Source organism: Apteryx mantelli, chromosome 7 (assembly GCF_036417845.1).
Source record: "Apteryx mantelli isolate bAptMan1 chromosome 7, bAptMan1.hap1, whole genome shotgun sequence".
NCBI classification, from domain to species: domain Eukaryota; kingdom Metazoa; phylum Chordata; class Aves; order Apterygiformes; family Apterygidae; genus Apteryx; species Apteryx mantelli.
In genome coordinates, this window is record NC_089984.1 from 37,090,574 (window position 1) to 37,109,622 (window position 19,049).

The 19,049-nt window shown below is 38.1% G+C and overlaps 1 protein-coding gene across 1 annotated transcript in view; it reads right to left on the reverse strand.

The window, feature by feature from the left end:
• Nucleotides 1-11: 11 nt before the first annotated feature.
• The window catches only part of SHTN1 (shootin 1), a 69,656-nt gene continuing 50,618 nt past the window's right edge, over nucleotides 12-19,049 (reverse strand). Inside the window, exons 12-17 of the mRNA XM_067300291.1 lie at nucleotides 17,563-17,645; nucleotides 14,120-14,229; nucleotides 13,397-13,450; nucleotides 11,392-11,512; nucleotides 10,273-10,456; nucleotides 12-1,763 (exon numbers count right to left, since the gene is read on the reverse strand). Of these exons, the coding sequence (XP_067156392.1) occupies nucleotides 1,559-1,763; nucleotides 10,273-10,456; nucleotides 11,392-11,512; nucleotides 13,397-13,450; nucleotides 14,120-14,229; nucleotides 17,563-17,645 (757 nt within the window). The 3' untranslated portion in view covers nucleotides 12-1,558. The remainder of the gene's footprint in view (nucleotides 1,764-10,272; nucleotides 10,457-11,391; nucleotides 11,513-13,396; nucleotides 13,451-14,119; nucleotides 14,230-17,562; nucleotides 17,646-19,049) is intronic.

Here is a 19,049-nt window from a genome sequence, read left to right on the forward strand (position 1 = left end):
AGATTTTAAATTCAGTGTAACAGATATCTAAGTGCAAAGGAAAACCACCAGAAAAAAACAAAACACAGAAATGAAGATATACAACAAAATGAGAGACAAATTTCCCCAAATTTAGGAATTATACGTAGTTCAGTAATTAGATCAAATCCAAGATTTTCTTAGCAAACATGCAGAAACACCAAAAAAGATGTGAAACTACCACACTCAGTACTATCATTTTATTTTTATGAAAAGCACCAGACAGTTGCATGCAGAGTCAAACCAACAAACTCGGAACATTCATCCTTTAGTACTATCACTGTTTCAGATCATTAAATAAAAAATAATCCAAATGCATTCAAATACATGACCACCCAGTTTCAGTTACACCAATCTTCTTTAGGTAAATCCCTGATTACATTTGTTTGTTCATTATAGAATAATGAAATACTGTCTTGAATTTAAAAAACTACAATGGAATGTGAATTGGCAGTGGAGCAAATGATCATATTTATATCATATATATCATATTGTCTTCACTGGAAAGAAGGTCTGAGGCAAATTGGTTTTTGTTTTATCAAATAAGGAAATTAATGTCACCACTTTATACAATGCTCAGAGCGAAGGTTTATTGGTTAGTGCCACTGGGCTTGATCTGGGAGTTCTCAAAATATTGATTCCAAATAACTTGGAATTCTGTAATGACTGAATCCCAGATGTAGCCCATACTCATGGGAGCCTACGATAACTTTTTTTTTTTTTGGCAGCACCTAAAGACTCCAGTTGCATCAGATCCAAACTTTGCTATGTAACATTAAAACAAAACCTAGGAGAAAAGCCTTCCTTTGAAGAGTTTTTAATCCAAATGAGAACACCAATCTCAACCCACAAACTTCTGACTTTGGCTATCATTACCAAAAGTCTTGTTATCAAAATGATGTGCTGCAATGCCTGTGCTTTTTATTCTTCATACTAGCTCTCTACTGGGCAAACAAACTGAAGAAAAAGTGTTATGCTTGTGCTTTTAAATTTCAAAATAGTCAAAATAGCCTGTGTGGAGACAGCAATAAGGAGACCTACAAGACCTTGTTTTAAATAGACATAAAATATTTTTAAGGCAATGTGTCTAAAACTGATTTTCTCATTATTGATATTACCCCCCATACTAAGGATGATTTTTGTGTGTGATCACCTTCTTAGGATCAAACCCAAAGCCCATTCAAGTCAAGAGGGATGCAAGGGGCTTCCAGCAAGCTTTAGAACAGACCTTTAAAAAGTATCTTTTCATGAAAAGAATAATTAAAGAAACCCTTTTCAAACACAGTTTTAAAGAAGAGGTAACTGACAGTATCTAAGAAAATCTTAACTATACCAGTGACATTAAAACGTGAAAGAGACTGAGTAATGCATAGTTATTTAACCCATTAATGCATATAACAAAACTGCATTAAAAAAGACCATTTCAATTGGTATTATTGAAAACTGTTTGGAGTACAGACTGTAGCCCCTAGTAACACACCTAAGCAATTTACATGTCCAGATAAAGATTCCCCAAAGTTACAGCCTTTTGGCATAACAATTAACAATTAGAACTGTCGGTCTCTTTTATTTTCTCGACACTAGTTTCTTTATGCAGTGCTTTACTTTTTTTTTCATTCATTTTGTGTTGATTTAGCATGTTTTCAGACTCCCCACTGGTGGAAACAGGATCTAAAACTACGACAGATTCTGCCTCTTTTTCACTGGTAGAAGCTTTTCTTGTAAATACCGTATGACTAGGTGATCTAAAGAAAAAAGAAAAAATACATGAATACAGGTAACAGCTCATATATTTAGGACAAAGAACATAAATATACATAAAAGCATTTCTATTATTAGTAGCATGTATGACCAGGCTAGGTATACTAAAGTACAATACAGATTTACAGATTATAGCTGTTACATACACATAGTAGTATACTAAATGTAAATCAAATTACCCTTTCGGAATTATTTATTAAACTAGCCACACCAGATATTTAACAGGAAAAAATGAACTTAAAAAGCACTGAAAAAATCCTAAGACTATGAAGGAATCAGTTTAAAAATAATCTTAAGGATCTGTTTTTCCTCAGTACCTCTCAGACCTGGATTTAGGTTCCCCCATGTTCATTGGAGAAGTTGCACCCAAAGAAAAGGTGTAGCTTCTGTAGGCTATATACTATCAGTGCTGTATCCTGAAGGGAGAACATGCTTCTCCTCCACATCTGCATCCCAGAACAGCTTGAACAGGGCTTCTGCTATACTAAACTTTACTGCATGCTAGGGAGATAAAGGTAAGTAACCAGATTTTCATGGTGGCTCAGCACCAACAGGCTGCTAGTGGTCTCACGGCGAGTGAATGTGAATGATTTCTGAAAATTCAGCTACTGGATTTGCTGAAGTGCAGAGGACATTAGACCTACATTCTGTACTTCAGAAATGAGATTATGTCTTCATTGCTCGTTGCAATGCAGATATTTTTGTAGATAAAAAGCCCTCTGAGCACAGAGAGAGAGGAGAAAAAGGTCAGAGACACCAGGGTGATTTGTCTAAGCTGGCATCATGGTATAAACATTAAAAGCATTTGTACATATTCAGAAGCTTTGTACTTGTGTAGGAAACATGCAGGAACATTTTTAGATTACATAAAATGTACCAGCACAAAACAAGGCAAACACTGGGACAGCACGACCTCAGCAAGTCACAGGTAGGGATATGCCTGTGCCATCTTAAGGCTGCCCTCAAGACCTAGCTTGTTACATACATAGGCAGACAGACAGCTTACAGCATGGGCTTACACTCCCTTCATCATGCTTTCCAGAGCACATGGGACTCCATATGCCTGAGGAGTTCCTACAGGTTGGTGTGTAACCAGATGTGTTTAAAGAGACTGTTCTCAAGGCTGTTACACATACATGCTAGGCACATCTGCTCCAGACAGGGCCTTGCACAATGGTATGAACACAATACAGATGTCTACATTGATACAGCTACAACCACCGAACTGGACAGGTACAAAAATGCTTAGTGCAGCAAGGTCCTACAGGGACCAGTGAGTGCACAGTTCAGCTCTCATGGGAAGCCTCACTACAGAGCCACTGAATGCAACTGCATTTACTAGTCGACAGCCATATTTTATTTTTCTGCTTACACATAAGGAATGGTTGAAAGGAAAAAGTAGAATCAACTGGAAGGCAGAAGAAGAAATTCATGCAGTGGATCCATCTGGTATGGAACTGCCCTCTATTGCGCCGGTCTTTGTCTCAGAGAAAAAGACACAGAAAAAAGAGGTTGCCCACTCAACAATTAGAGCATGGGGCTGAGAGCACTGGCTCCCACCTGTCTGGAAGGGAGCAAATATACAGGTTAAAAAAAAAAAAAATCACAGAAACAACAGTTGTTGCATTTTCTATTTCAGAAAGAATTTACTCAGCTTGTTACTGATGCAATGGATGTATCAAATGAAATTCCATGTTCAAGCTTTAATTACAAGAATTGTCTCTAACATTAGAACTTCAGTATAAGTTAATTAATTCAGAAATTGGTGCTAACAGATACACTCTCAGACTCATTTGACTATCATCAGAAGCTAGTGATTTTATAAGGAAAATAATGCTTATTTTATGGAAAAGGTGCCAATCATTCTGGAAAATACAAGGTGGTGTATTTTGAATGTTATAGCAAATTAAACTTTTTAAAGCAGTATAACCAGAAGAGGGTTATTTTAAAAAATGCTACCTCTGAAAAGCTGATTGCCCAACACTATAAAAATGGTCAAAGCCATAAATGCCAAGTTCATTTTTATTTCACTTTGGAGGTAACTATCTTTCAAATCCCAACAGCTGGACTATTTAATACAATCTGGTGAATCAAAGTATAATTCTTCACTGGGCTCACAGTGGGGAGTCTGCATTAGTGTATGGCAGCATTCCAACAACTGATGCACAGCCAAACGCTCTGAAGTCTGTTTCATTTATAACAAAAATGGATAAAACGGCAATCATATTTACCACCTTCAAAGGACAGAAAAAAGAAAGATGTCGATATAAAGTAGTTTAATGGAGAAAACCAGTGATTAAATAGCGTTTCAGGCATAAAAATAAGAATTACTATTCAGACTTCATTTTACTAGCATTCCTCTCTTCAAATCCTTCACACTGTTGCTGCACCGGCCTCAGAGTGCTGCTGTTACAGCTGAGGTATTGTTAAAAATTATTAACCCTATTTATCAGGTATTCATAACTCATTTTCAACAGTTTGTCAAGAGCAGAATGCAAGCACAGTAAAGTTTCAGTGCAAGAATGAACATAATTTTGATGGTCTCTCTCAAGAAACAAATTTTGCTACTATAAATAAAGCTTAGAAAAGCAATTAGTGCAGATGCAGTTAGCTACAGTTTTGAACAGTTACAAATTTGTCCAGCCAAGATATTCGCATCTAGCTCTATAAAGAGTTTTCTCCTCATTAAGATTGTTGATGTTGTTAAGAGCATTCTTGTTATTTGTTCAGCTATATATTTAAGCCAGAAATTGAGAACCTAGTGTTATTGTACTTATCCACACATAATTGTTGTAAGTTTGCATATATTGTATTTTTATGACTAAATACACAAAATTCATATTGTAAAATCCAGGTTTAGATGATAAATATATTTTAGATTAATTGTATGGGATACGCAAACTCCCATGTAGTTTTGTGAAGGATTGTTTGCGATATAGGAATATCACGAGCAATATAATCCATTTCTATAGTTATAGAAGTTACAGAAGATGTAAAAATAAAGGGTTACCACTGATGAACCTGTGAACTAGTATTGCTGTGCCTTCTGTAAATAATTTTCAGTAGCAGTATGAAAATGCAGACTAAGGATTGGATTGTTAACTGATACTTGGATTTTCTTTGTTTCCATCAATTAATATTATAAACTTAGCATTATTTAACCTTGCTTGGTGTTCTATTCATGAAATTCTTTTAATATATTTCCATTAGAAACCAGAATTTTATGTAAATATCACACAAAATTTTTTGGACAAAGTCTTGCCCATATGTAAGTGCAGAAGCCTAAAGGAAACCACCCAAGGAAAACACCGTACGAAAACCCATGTTTCTTACACCATATTTAGAAAATTCTGGCAAAAATCTATTCCAGCAAAGACTGGTTCCCAAGTACATTGTGCATGATATATTCCAGGTAGATACAATCTTGCTCTGCCTGGGACCTGAGCTGGCATGACTGAAGTCATTTCTGATTCAAAAGCCAACATTTGGATGGCATCAAATTAGCATACTTTGTCTTTCAGCAAGCTCCCTCATCTAGGACACTGTAATCACTTTGCAAAGCAAAATTGCTTTTAAAACCAAAGTAAACTCAACTAGTGCTATTTCTTACCCCCAAAAGATCATATTTGAAGCATTATGCTAATTTTACAGTTACTCACTACCAGTTACTTCTTTGTACTGCTTAAAAACCATGGCTGCATCTCAAGAATAGCTTGGTATTTTTCTGCCTAACTACCCTTCCCCTCATCCCTATTTCCTACAAGATCCCCAGAGCTGGAGACGGACTTCACTTGTGTGCAACACGCCTCATACAAACAAGCTCTACTTACAGGGCTACACAGAATGGAAGCCTGCATGAAAAACACATCTTCTCAACCTATAATCTGGTACAGTACCACAGGGCAGTTCTACAGACTACAGCTACTCTAATCGCTATGTTCTTTCCATACTACCACACTAGGATAGTTTGCCAAATCACAACAGCTCAGCTGTCCTGCCTCTGACCCACATTAAACAGACCATCGTGTCAGTCTATACAGAATAGTGGGTCTCAACTCTGCAGAAGGCCACTGTGGTCCATCTGTTGCATGCCAGACCACAAGAGGTGGGTCAAATTTATCCTCAGCCCTTTTACTGAGAATAAAAGCTACAGATGTATTTATTAAATATTTCAGAATTTGTAGCAAGACAATGGAATACAACAGGCTGGACCAAAGACTAACACCCCCAAAATAGTAAGAAATGCACAAACTATTATTGTAAGTCTTATCAGTCTTTATTAAACAAAAAAATTCTGTCATAGTATAGCATTTTTCAAATGGAAATTAAAGGGCATACAAACAGTGATGCTAGTGAATTAAGTCTGTTGGTTCCTCAGGACTTTCCTCCTCTTTCTGATACTTTCTCATACCAGATATTTGTGAAGAAAGTACAAGGAACCTTCTCCATTTCAGGAATCCCTCTACTAAATCTAGCTGAGTAGAATTTTGTCAACATAATAGCAGAACTGAATTATAGACAAGCTTTAGCATGCTGGAGTAAGTCATAGGAAATTGTTCCCATTTTTAGGCCCTTTTCTTAGAAAATGCTCAAAAAGATGGGCAAATTAATTTAAATGAGGAATCTTGACGAGCTGCTACCCCCACTGAGAGTTAGAGCACATAGACACACAGTCTAAGAAAAATATATCTGGCAGTTGCTTTTAAAATGGTTAAAAATGAGAAGACTCTCAAACTTCCAGAACATCCCATTGTTTTCTTCATTTGTTGTTCAGACTAAATTGCCCATGTTCAAGCTGCACTGGAAAACCTTTGTAGTTCTGCCTAGCTGAGGCTGAGCTGCTTCCCGCAGAGCTGGTAGATGATTCAGGGGTACTAAGATTACAGCCGGGAGAAGGAGGACAAATCCTTTAATTGTATAAAATCATCAGATTAAGACTAACCTCCTCTGTGGTTCCCCCTGTTAACAGAGAACTCTGCTGCCCAGAAACAAAATGTTTACAAAGTACTAGGGGAAAAAAAAACTAGGGGCAGAGCCAGACACACCTTTCCCTTCTGGGTCTGCACACCACAGGGAGCCACAGGAACTCTCTGCTCTCAAGAAAACAAATCGTCACCTATTCTCTTCCGAGAAATTGTCACAGAATTACATTCATGCTGGGTCAAACATTTGGGGAGAGATTTGTAGAGGAAGTTACCTGAATACTGAAGGCCTCTGTTTCTCTACATGACATACTACTTGCACCTTTTCCCTCACCACCATTCCAGCTAAACTTCACACATTCCAAATCAGCTGCCTGATGGCCTCAAACCTTTGTTTTAATAATTTCCAGTACTGAATGATACCTAAATTACTGGTATAATTTGGGTTCAAAACTCAAATTTTTCTTCTGAATTAATTTCTCTGACTGATATATCATCAATTAGTTTGAGTCTAGGGACATTTCAGAATTAACCTGTATTTGTTCATGTTACAGTCCATTTCCATAATCCCTCCTTAAGCAACTAACACAAGTGTCCCAACTGATTCAGTTAGGCTAATGCTTCTGTAACACTTAAGAACATGAGTAACTAGATTCATGTGTGGAGTCCTATTTAAACCAAACACTGAAATTCTGATCCCATTAGCATTAAGGTTAGATTGTCACTTCCTGGTGGGGGGAGGAGGAATCCTGGATTTTGCTCAATGACCTGACTTTTGTATAAGTATTGTTCATAGATACATTTTCAAGACTGAGTCTTTTTCAAACACATGACCTTCTTGCTCCATGAGAACAGGTGTGCTTAACTGTTACTCAACAAGAATAAAGAATGCTGAATAGGGCTTTTAGCATTTAAATGTCTGTAAGTATTACTCCTCCTTCAGATTACAAGCCTTTGTAAATGGACGGTGTAGCAAAGAGAAATACCTCATGCATGAATATCTGTAAGATCTTCTATAGGAAGCTATGCATTAAAATCTAGCTGAAGAAAAAAGAGTAAATACTGCACTGGAAGAGACACCTGGTAATTACGAGACATGCAATCCTCTGCTGCGCTGTAAAAGGTTTGCTTAGCTGCTGAAAACAGTTGAAGTAGGTCACGCCTTTGCCAGTTTTCAAGGAATTGCAAGTGATGAGAGAGCTACGCGGTTTTACCTGAGGTGTGAATAAGGAGAAGAGCCGCAATAACTCTCCTGCATGCCTTTGTCATTTAGGGTAACTGGTCCAAACAACATATTGTTTGTTTAGTTAAAATGGGCTAGGTCTACTTCAGCACGTAGTGTGGTGCGATAGGAACAGAGTTGGAGGGAGAAACAATTTGTGCTGAGGACTGATGTCCTCATAACATGTTTCAGGGGTTTTACACTGAACTAGTTCTTGTGTGGCCCCTGGGCTGAGCAGCCATTAAAGGCTGGAGCACATCTTCTGATTTAGTTTCACCCATAAGGAATCCAGTTTGTGAACTGAGACCACATCAAAGCATAGCAAGTGGGGACAATAGGAGGATTTGCTTCAAAAATACACTCCTGATCCAAACCAAACTATTAATATAGATGCACCCAGGGAAGTCCAGAAAACCACTTAATTACTGAGCTAAGTTGTCAGACATGTTAGACAAATGAACTTCCTTCTGATGTCTGCTTCAAATGAGCTCTTTTCTAAAACAACACTATATGCCCTGGAGTCTGGAGACTGCTCCTGCTAACCTTTGCTGCAAACAGTACCCAAGAGAAAAAGAAAAGTAATTGCATTTCAACATAGTATGGAGCATCCTGGTTATTTCCAATCCTCCTTGGCAGCCCAGCAGCAGCAGAGACCAGAGTCTCAGCACCTTCTCTCCCTCACTGGAAAACAATTCTCAGTGATGAGTCTCTCCAATTAAGCAGGTTTACACCAGTGGCTTGGTGCAAAGCAGCCCTGCAGCACCAAGGAATTTGGCCCACCACATTTCTTTTAATGCTTTAAACAGATAAATTAAAACAAAGTGTGTCTTTTAGGATGTCACCGTATAGGCAAGCTGCAAAATAAATGGAGCTTAACATATGCTTTTATAGCATGTAACAACTGTGACTGTCAACACAAGATCCTTTTCACTGTCAATTCACCACGCATTCTGCAAGACCTTGGGGCCTGCAATTATTTCATTTCCTTTCTTGTAAATGCAATTTCCACTTAGTTTGGTGGAATAAAAGGTAGACAAAAGGTGGTAGGAGTTACTGTATTTTCTGATTAAGGTTATCTGTTTGAAATAGTTGAAATACACACACTACAAATGCAGTATTTTCAGGAACAACCTCACCTTTCTGACAGGGCACTAGTTCAAGAAAATGCAATAGCATTATTCATGTCAAATTAACTGTTGACGTATCTTCATTTTTCTGATTAAATTAAAATGAAGATCATCTTTATTTTAAGGATACTTAAATGAAATAAAAGGGGAAAATACATGATTGGAAAAGGCAGTCTGCTTTTAAAACTCAGTGGGAATTAAATAAAACTGTAGGACACAAAAAGGAAACTGGGATCTTTGTCCATTCAAAAATAAATGATAAAAGTAGCTGCAAGAGAGTAAAGTAAATATCAGTTCATAAAAATAGATGTGAACTGAATTTCCAGCTCATTTGTCATGGTTTACTCCTTTGAACTAAGCAATGGAGACTTGCTAGAATTGGTAGTGATGGTATTTTTTTAACTGATAGAACAGGAAATCAGAGGTTTAATTAGCCATGATTACATTATTCTACTGATTTGTCTCATCTATTTCCTTTTCTTTAAGTGACAAATTGACAAACGTCCTGGCAAGGGAACTGAAGCAAGTCTACAGCCTAATTTCAAAAGCAGTGTGGTATTGTTATAAAACAAACCTATCCTCCACCGGATCTGCCTGAAATAAATATTTCTGAAGCAGAATTAACTCTTTGATGCTTAAATGGCACCTTGAGGCTTCAGTCTGTTGTGATAAAAGACTCCTCAGCCTGTCTGTGCAAACACACCTCTGACTTTTTTTTTTTTTAATCTTAATCATGAGATGTAAATGTAATTCAGCATTTTGACCCTCATTTTTAAGACGGACAATGTACATTCCTTTTGGTCCAATGGAAACCACTCCACACACCTGCATACAGACCAGTATGAATTATATTACTATTTTTTTAAACTTTTGATTAGAATTGCCTTTTTAAAAATCAAGAACTACATAATTTTGTCTCCTCTTCTCTGCAGGATATGGAAAAAAACTCAAATTTGCTATTCCTCAAAAACTCGAGTATTTTTTTGTAGCAGACACCACGGAGTTCTTTTCTGCAGAATGTTCACAGGTTCTAAGGGAAGAAGAGCTTTATTACAGAGTCCAACTTCCACCCCCAAATGAGACTGAGAATTATTTCAGGAATCACTGATAAACAACTGTACATTAATCCTGTTAACCAAAATTGATGTGAAAACACTTTCAAAATGCACCAGCTAAACAGATCTGATATGAAAATATGGCTAGAGATCTATATTTTACTTACTTTAATGTAGCCTTGGAACTTGTGCTACCCTTTAGTTGGTTAGAAACAGAATCTGAATCAGGTACTTTGCAACTGAACTCCGTCTCCAGTTCTTTCTTGTTCAGTGCTGCTTGAGCAGCACTGGCTTCTGAGCCCAACACAGGCAGAGACTTTGATTCTGATGTGGCCAAAATTCCAGTGGGACCTAAAACCGAAAGAAAGTTTAGCACTTCTGTTATCCAAGTTGACTGGTCTGGAAATGACACATAAGCACAACAGAATTCAAATTAACTGCAAGAAACAAAATGGGACTTTAAAGAACAGCATCCAGTGCAGTGCAGGGAAAGTATCAAAATACCATACTTGCAACTTTTGTTCTCTGCTCCAAAGTTAATCCTTTCTTGTACTGGAAGCAGGGCTTGCTTTGCTTACACAGTCATGCACTCAATTCCCTTGCAAAGGGAAATGGTAAATCCTGCTGCCATCACAGCACAACTGAGTCACAGCTTTTCAGTGCTCTCGCAGCTTGATGTGCAGCTAGAGTGAGGGCCAACCCACCTACAAAAAAAGTCTGTTCTAACACTAATGAGTAATTAGTGAACTGTCTATCTACAAAGTCCAAGATAACCCTTACAGTGAGGTTAAAACCAGCCATGTCTGCATGGATTCTGGCACAGACTTAACGCTTGCACAGCCTGTGTTTCTAACCAGGGCGAACATCAACAGTTTCTTAAAGATGATGACAGTGAAGCATAGCTTAAAAACTGCAGATCCTTGCTCTGCAGAGGAGGCTAATTCAAAATGGCATTCGTATGCCCTCATTTCTCTACCTGTTGTTACTTTCAAGAGTACTTTCATGGGAGACTGAGACTAATGACTCCAATAACAATGTCGTAACTCCAGTCAGGACGCAGGTATGTGTGTGCATGGATGCATTTGCAAAAAAGTCCTGACAGAGGCATCTCTTGGAGAAAACAGGGATGAAAAAGGGACAGGTGTGAAGGGGAAGAGGGTCAAAGTAGAAGTAAGCAGAGTTCTACCTACTGGCTGAAATGGCAAAGGTCTGAAAGACACAGCAAAGCTTTAAGAGGCCCTAATGCAGGGACAGGACACAGACTATAAAGGAATCTAGCCACTTACTGCCACTGTCCTGGTCAGTTGTCACTTTTCGGCGTCGCAGAACTCGTTCTAGCTCTGTTTCGCCGCTGTCTGTTTCAAGGGATTTTAAGCTTCGAGAACTAGTGGATTTGTTAAGTGTTTCCTATAGCAAGAAACAGGCATGAAGCACTCTGTGTATATTATGCCTTTCCAAACATCCCATATGCACAATGCAGATCAGCAGCAGTATATAAGAACCTTTTAAACTGCAGAAAAACAATTGCAGTCCTAGATCAGTGCGCAAAGCTTTCCCTCTTGTTTCACAGAGAGCCCCTGGGGCCTGATTTGTCGCTCCTTCCCTTACCTGGATTTCTCTATGTATGGACTAACCGTATTTACCTTCCTCAGAGAGTAGCTATCAAGCTTAACACAGATGCTCTGGATCACTAACGAACAAACTCTGATGTTTGCGAGGATCCTCCAACTTCCTTCTCTTAAAATTTAAAGGATCTTAAAACACTGCTAGAGCGATACCAGTCATAATTAACTGTACTAGCAAAAGGGCAGATTTCACTGTTCCAGCATGTTTTACATTGTAGTGTGCTATTGCATTGCACCCAGGTGTGCAGACACAGATGTGAGGAAGTCAGTATGTACTAGCTGCAACTGCAGTAGGTTACTGTATTCTATAATCTAGCTGATCTGGCATATACTTGAGTCTATTTCCATGTACTTCATGGTTTCTCTTGCTCACAGGATTAGACCGCTGGTTAAAATGGTGTTCTATGCACACAAAATACAAATCCACGCTATTGCTGCCTTGCACCAACTGATGGGAGTTTACTGCCTCCTGGTTCAGTATCCAATTGATTGTAAAATTTCCCAAAATGTTTATAATGTAGCTGAAAATTTGGGTTCCACATTCTATTTCAGTCTCCCTCTGAGTCTTGCCATCATTGGGAATCCCCAGGAAGCCTGTTTATTCAGCCTTCCCAACTGTGTCAGACTCGCATAGCATTTTTCTACAGTGTGAATAACATATTCTTAATATCTTTTGTTGACAAGCACATAACTCCTGAGCAGGAATAGCAAATGACAAAAGAAAGTTGCATCTCAAGTCGCAAAAGCAGTGTTACTTTCAGGATTCCAGGAAAATAACTCAAACTTTCTCATTCCCTCAATAAATTAAAATATTTTCTTTGGCAAGTATTTGAAATTTAACTGAGCAGGTATGTTATTAGTGAGTAATATTCTTCAGATCTGTATAAATGATGTATGTATATGAGAGCAACATGAGCAACTGAGTCGCTCTGACTCTGCAATTTACAGAATATAAATGTGCTTTGTTTCTAACAATTATATGGAGGTCTACAAGAAATGCATAATTAGCATACTAACAACAAACACAAATGTTTACTCCATCACCTCCCACCCCCATGTTTGTTGTCTGACTGTGCATAATGACTGGTCTCAAGAATAGACTGGAATTGGATTTTATATAGCATGTCTTATACTGCAAATATCCTGAAGGGCTCGAAAGCAACAAGCTAGATAGAGCAATACAGTGACTATATGTTTCTTTCTGCTCCTTCTAAAATTGGTGTCGCAGAAGAGAGCAGGAGCTCAAATCAGTTATGTTGAGAACCCTATCTATTATACGTGCAGTTCAGGGGCTTTACTTTGGACCAGATTTATTCAGGTCCCTCTTCCTGAGTGTCCCAATTTGTGAGCACTTTGGAGGTTTCCAAAGGACCTATTGCATGTGCAGACCATCACATCCCCTGTAGGGGCAGGAATATACAATCTTGGAGCAGAATTAATGGGCTAGTTTTCTCCAAAACAAATTTTGTTGGCAAGACCAAAACCATTCAATGAATAGGACCAATGCAGCAAGTGGAGATGATCAGGGGATTCAGTCTGAAGCTGCTCTACAGCTTCAAACCAAAGTGCTAATGCAGAACTTTCAAATACTCAGCTGTTTTGCACAGTAGGTCCTGTCAGCTGTGTGAAGAAATAAAAACGATACATAAATGACAAGTTTTCTTACCAGAATCCCTTTCAGTTCTTTCATTGCACTTTCAGAGGGTTTTGGTGTTTCTGGCTGTAAGCAATCATAACACATGCATGTTAGAATAACCCCACATGCTTACTAATCTGACCCAGCTCAAACAGACCATGACAGATTTTGTGCTTGAGGACACAGGTGTACAGCTGTATTATGTTCCTCTGGTCTCTTCTCCCATGGGCACATGGCTAACAGTCAATCTATTTTCTTATATGGATGGAGAAAAGAGTCTTAGCTCAAAAAATAACACTATAAACCACAGCCTATATATTAAGAAAGATTAACAGGGTACTATTTCAAGCTTTTATGAAGACAGTAAGCATTATATTACAGTAGGCATATTCATGTATTAGTGCTGAGTGTTACATAAAAGGAGGAAATAGTGCTAAGTACAGCAGACTTCTTGATCATTCAATTTACACTACCCAGTTATACTCTTGGGGCTTTTTGTTTCTCCATGGCTGTTTGTTTACCAGAGGTTTGCTTTCATTTTCAAAGAACCCGGGCATTTGTGTACTGTTTGTTTCACTTTTTTTCCCCTTCTTCAGCTACATGGTCTGCTGCTCTATTTTATTTGATTTAAAACCAAACAAAGAGAAAAGCAAAACAAATATATTCTTTTGAATGTGTTATGGAAAATCTGATTTATTTTCAGTATAAATTACTGTACGTGGCTAATATAATTACTCTTCTATTTATTCCAACCTTTGTTTTAGGTCTGCTTGACTGGTTGACTGGCCTCAGATGAACTCCCTTTTTAATTCTGTCCATCATTTCTTCAACAGCTTGTCTCTTCAGATCTGTAACTTCTTCACCTATCCAAAATCAGAGAGCTTATCACATTACAGACACGAACTACAGAAAAATAGCCCAAAAGAAAAACATATATGTTAAACACATAACCTCCTGAATAGCTTGCTTGTCATACACAGCCTGTTACCATAGTTATAAATTTAGCTGTAATCATGAAATGGCATTTACAGATACAACGTACTTAGTTATACTACCTGCAGTCATTCTTCATGCCTGTATGAGCAATGCATATTGCTCATATACAATCCAAATCCATGCTTTTTGCTCAGCTTTATTAAAAACATAAATGACATGCATAAATGTACATTCTTCTCCCCACAAGCAGGCTGTTCACAGGGTCTTTCTTACAGGACCACTATCTTATCCTTACTTTTGCCCACTGCAAAGAGGCACTTTACCTCACAGTAAGTACATCTAGAAGGTATTCCCATTTCTTTTGTTGATTGTTGATTGATTTGTTGATTTTCTCAAATCAACAATTTTCTATTTATCTGGAATTCTGGTTTCTGGATTCAGGGCTTTTAGGGATACCTGCTCTCAGCTAAACTGTCACAATCTGTTCAGGGATACAATGGCAATTTACACATGTTGATGTTCCAGCTGTGGACTTCTCAGATGTCAAATAGCAGTGCCTGCATAAGTCTGGAAAAGCAAAGATCCTGAAAAATGCAAAACTCCTATAACTGTTTGGAGCTGCAAAAGCTAAATGCTATAGGCTGAAGCACCAAGGAGTGAAAAATACAGCTCGAGTTCCACTGTATCTGTTTACTAAGGCTCAACAGAAATTTCCACAGCTTCATTAACACGGGACAAGTTGACAGCACTCCACGGTAAGACCCCTTTCTAGCCTGTTAAGGGACTCCAAAAATATGTCTCATATTTCAGACAGCTTTAAGAACCTTCCTGAAATGATACACTGGCATCTCAGCCCAAACAAAAAACACACATTTAAAGAACATGGCATTGAGTTAAAGCGCAAAACTTAAACACCATGAAAGAAACCGGCTGATTTCCAAGAGATGCAGAACCATGACCACAAAATACTCAGATGAAACCGGAAGCTGTGTGATGAAGCTAAACAATACCTGTTAACTTATGAGTGTTTTGGGAAATGTAACAAAAGACATAATGTGCCACACAAAAAAGGGGAAAAAAGACTACTTAAAGGAAAAACATGGAGAAATACGGTGGATGCTATTCAAAGCTGTTATGTAGTGCCTTATATAACAGGAATTTTAAATAGACTTTTGCTCTCTCCCTTGTCAGGGTACTATTGATGATTCATAGAAATGCAGTTTCTGTATTGTAAGCCAATTTAATGTCAGGCTTTAATTTTACAAACAGGCTGTTTCAAATATAAAAGACTAATTGGTGGTATGCAATAGAAATCACTCATTCTAAGTCCTTAACAAGGGTCAAAACAAGCCTCAAGTTGGATATAATAACTAGATCAAGCAAGAACTTTTTCCTTTTTTTTTTTATTTTATTTTTTAATTTTAAGAATAGGTCCACTATTAAGAAAAGAAGCAATTTATATGTGATTGAAGAAAGGTCAGAACTGTTAAAGTTTGCTAATAAATAATGAAAGAATGGGGTGCAGAGAACTCAGTAAATTTCACAGTATTTCCTGCAATCACTCTAACAGTCTGAACAAAAAGATGTAATCAAAACATCTAAGATGTCTGAAGATAAAGAAACTTCATAAATGAAGGCAACATAATTGAACTTGAAAATAAGATTGACTCTTCATCACAGATCTAGGTACAAGGTCACTTCTGTTATTATTTTACCCAGACCAACAACCTTATTTCTCTCAGACTGGTAGCCAGTTGCCAAAGACCCCCCAAGGGACCTGCCCAAATCACTCTATTCCTCTGTTCCACACCTAAAAAATGAAACAGGCAGTACTTCCTTTCCCCTACTTTCTGCCTGCTGGTCCCACCTAACAATCCAACCATGTCTGCATACAGTTACAGTCTGCTAATAGTGACTTTTCTTTCACAGTTATAGCCATAACCATGGATAACTTGTGCCGTCTTGAAAAGAAACAAACACATGATTTGAGTGAAGTTGCCTTCTGCAGCCCCTTGCTTTGTTTAAGGGGCAGCAAACAAGTTAAGCAATTCACTGCAAACAAACTGCTGTGTCAGAATAGAGAGGGACACAAGGAGGGAAACCTTGGTTATTTGACTGGCAGCACTGGTCTGACTAGCTCTGACTCTTCAGGCACTCATAATCATTTGTAAATCTACTTCTCTCCTCTTCTCACCCTACTTAGTTTCCAGCTTCCATTAACAACAATAAAACACAATTTTAGCTGTTACTTTGCATAGTGAGCCAGTCAACTTCGAGTGGTAATTCCATAAGATAAAAATTGAGATATGAAACTGAAGCATTCAACAAACTAGTTTTGGAGAGAGGTTCTGGACAGAAGAAATCACAAAAAAGAAGCTATTTGGTAGTCAGAAATTTCCCTGTATTATCTTGTATATAACTTGCACTCTGCTTAATGATTGTTGGGTTTGTCTTCAGTTTTTTCCTTCTTCCAGGTAACCAGTGGATGTGTAGAGTACTGGACATGCTGTAGCACATCCAGTGGATAGGCATAGAGTGAGCTTCTCACACTGCTATAGTATAACAGCTTCAGACAGTACCAAACTCCTAGGGTACAACTCAACAAGCTCCATCGATTCACCGTAACAGTATGGTGCCATCCATCCTGTTCCCCCCCATCCATCTCACTCAGCACATCTCTGTTGTCAGCTGAGTGCTCAACTTGTCAGGTACTTCTGTGAGCCTAAATAAACATGAACCTCCTCTCCCCAAAGTGGGGGAAAGAAGATGACACATTTTTCTGCCAGATTTGTGAGTGAAATCAGCTCAGCAACGTATCTGATAAGCATCAGAGCAAGAGGAAGGAAGATCAGAACTTCTTTTCAGTTACAGCAAGTGCTAGGTCTGCTCTAATGTTTTTGGATCTGCAGCCTCAAAGACTGTTCCTACTAAAATACACATTTGGACACACTAAATTGGCTGCTGATCACCAGCTTAGTTGTGGGGGCACCAATGGCAAAAAGAACTATGCAGATTTTCTTGGGATCTTGAGGAAGTTTGCAATACCAAAGCTACAATGCCAAAGATATTGCTTGCTATCTCAGAGCACGTATACCTGGGCTGCAGTCATATTTCTGGGCTGCAGGGTAGATGAATACACTGAGGACATGGATGGTGGTTCCACTGCACGCATGAATACTGCACCTGCAGTTCATTTTCACTAGGAGTATTGCAGTACCTAGAGAATAATCCACATAACTTTAAAAGAATATGAGCCATACCTGACTCCTGCTGAGGAGGTTTCTCCTTCTTGCTCACATTGGTGCTGGAGTGAGATCTCTTACGAATCATTGACATGAGAGACCTTTCAGGAAAATGAAACTGCAGACTGTCATTCTGTCCTCTATTACACACTGTTAGAATGAACTCTGAATACGACACACCAACAGCTTGCTTACTACCTGATTAAACAGCTACTTACAAAAGGCTCATTTAACAATTTGCAAATGCAGACCTATGTAGTGAATTACCCCCCACAGTGCCTCCCCTCGAAATACACCAGATTTTTTTAAATTTCTTTTAACAGAGATAAAGCACAAACCAAAACACTTCAACTTTGAATATTAGAAGATAGTACCTCATTGTGACGCATGACAGATCAAAGCTGCTCTGGCATAAAAAAAGGAAGGAAGAGCTGCTGATATTAAAGTAAAATATTATTCTTCGGAGGACACTTAAATATGGTGATCAGTATCTCCTCACCAACTCCAAGATTTCTGTTTGTAATCTTCTTAGTGTCAAATAGTTATCATTAAGTATAGTCAAAACATAAAAGTTCAGGCAAGGAAATGATTCATCTTAAAGCCCATATATAAGCACTAACACATATCTAACGTGTCAGTGGGGCCTATCATTCTTTATTAAGTATTGGTCATTATGGACAAGGAGAGTGACCTCACTGAGATAAGGGGTCAAAACCCAGTACCAGAAAAAAGCAGCATTCAGTGTCTAGCTTTTAAAACAACCTTTATATACATGACCTCACGGTGCTTGAAAAAGAACTCTGGTTTAGCTACTACAGGGCTTAAAGTGTGTCATCTATCCTGATTATTAAAGGACTAGAACTTAAAAATACAAAACCACAATTTAATTCATACTACACATCAGTGAAAAAGGAGCAGGCAAGCCAAAAGAGTTAATGGAGGTAAAAGGAGCAAATGACCAAACACTGTTGTTCAGAAAACATTTTGTTTTGAATTTTTAAAAACAGAACAAGATGCACAAAGGCATGAATTCTGCCTAATAATCATCAGTATTTCTATATTTAATTCAGTAGTTAACAAGACTCCTGAATGTAATTTCTAATGCAGCAGGTCAGAAAGTGTCATCGAAGCCCATCTTTTACTTTTTTGTTGTTTTGCGGGGGGGGGTTGTTGTTTTTTTAAGAAAGGAAGATGTTCAAAAACAAGTGCTTATACATGACTGGGAGAGTTCCTGGATTTTCAACACCTCTGGAAAATTAAGTTTCCAAAACAAATTGGGACTGTTACGGCAGGAAAGGGGATGTGAACTTCTATCTCCCTAGTCCAGCAGTGCATTGGAGTAGGTATTTTATTTCAAGCATCTAAGTAGCCCCAACATGAAGATTAGCCGAGTTCCTAAAATTACCTAAGCACAATTTAGGGCTCCACTAATTTGGCTCTAATAACCGATATATCATATTGGTCACCCTCTTTTAAGGTGCTTTGAAAAACTCAGCCTTGATTTT